We start from the raw sequence: 1346 nt of genomic DNA, 5'->3' as shown, positions 1-1346 counted from the left end.
CAACAGGCTCCAGTAGCACCTCTGGTGGATCTTAGCCAGCCCCTCAGACCTTCACGAGGGCCTTCCCAAAGACATGGAGGGCGGGGGCACAAAGGGGTCTGCTTGGGCCTGGTCCAGAAGCGGCCAGCCCGGAGAAGTGGACCTGGGGCCACGCTGGTGTGGAGGGCGGGACTGTGTGCAGCCGGAGCCCTCGCTCTCGGGGGTCGCTGCCATGCACAGGAAGCCGTGCATGGGACTGCGCCCGCAGGGTCCCCAACGAGCCCCGACGCTGCTGGGTTAGCACCGAGATCAGATGCTGTACACGAGAGCAAGAAGCAAGCTAGGGAGAGATGGGGTGGGAGGTGAGCAGGTGAACCCAGGCTTCGGGGTGTCACTGCGCACAGGCAGGGACGCTGCCTGAGAGACAGGAGGGAGCACTTTTGGGGGTGTGCCCCACCCCTGCCCTCACCCAGCCTAGGGCTGCCCGGCCCCCCCGGGGCGCTCTGGGGGCCACCTGCCCATCCCATCCCATCCCAGGGCCAGCCCCAAGCCGTCTGAGACAAGCAAAGCACAGGCAGACAGGTGGGAGCGCGGGGCGGGCGCCCCTGGGGAGGGGGCGTCCTCACTTGCTCACCCCACCGCCGCCCGCGCCCCCGGCAGCACCTGTCACCCCAGCCGCCACCTTCTCAAAATCCTCGGGGTTGCAGAACTCCTTGATGGTGACCGTCAGGAGGTTGCTGGTGACGTCGGTGACAACCACGTTGGAGCAGGGGGACATCTCGGGGCGCCAGTCCCCAGCCTCGGGCTCGGAGGCGGCTCCCGCGGCGGCGGCGGGGGGCGGAGCCTGGCCCTGGCCCGCGTCCGCAGGCGCAGGCGCCCGCCGGCCCGGGGCCTCGGGCGGGACGGACAGGTCCAGCACCTCGGGCTCCCGCCAGCCGGGGCCGGCGGGGCTCAGGGTCTCGGGGAGCAGCTTGGGGGGCGCGTCGTCGGGGTCGGGGGGCAGCGGCGCGGGGGAGGGGCAGCCGGAGGAGCCGGAGCTGCGGGCGTCGTAGGGCGCGGGCAGGGCGGGCGCGGGCAGGCGCAGCCCGGGGCCCTCGGCCTTGCCCGCGGGCGCGGACGCCGGGGAGGACAGGGGCGCGGGCGGGGGCTTGTACAGGGCGAAGGCGCCGAACTTCATGTGGCGGATCTGGGTGCGGAGGATGCTGTCGCTGAACTTCTTGCTCTTGCCGATGACGCGGTTGCGGGAGGGCACGCTGGGGCGGGCCAGCGCGCCCGCGCCGCCCGCGCCGCCCGCCGGGCCCTTGTCGATCACCAAACAGGTTGAGGATGACGCGGCTGCGCTTGGGCTCGCGGGGCTTCACCTTGCG

General features: G+C 72.6%; 1 protein-coding gene across 1 annotated transcript; it reads right to left on the bottom strand.

Annotated features, from left to right (window-relative positions):
• Positions 1–65: 65 nt before the first annotated feature.
• On the bottom strand, positions 66–1343 carry Cbx6 (chromobox homolog 6; the record flags this gene model as incomplete). Its single annotated transcript, XM_013037667.1, is given in 2 exon segments — positions 66–1294; positions 1296–1343. Coding segments are annotated over 2 exon segments (741 nt in total), but the record flags the coding sequence as incomplete, so codon positions are not given.
• Between the last annotated feature and the right edge of the window lie 3 nt (positions 1344–1346).

The sequence above is a fragment of the Dipodomys ordii genome, unplaced genomic scaffold (assembly GCF_000151885.1).
Source record: "Dipodomys ordii isolate 6190 unplaced genomic scaffold, Dord_2.0 Scaffold1000006011, whole genome shotgun sequence".
Classification (NCBI taxonomy): Eukaryota; Metazoa; Chordata; class Mammalia; order Rodentia; family Heteromyidae; genus Dipodomys; species Dipodomys ordii.
This window is presented reverse-complemented; position numbering and strand designations above follow the sequence as displayed.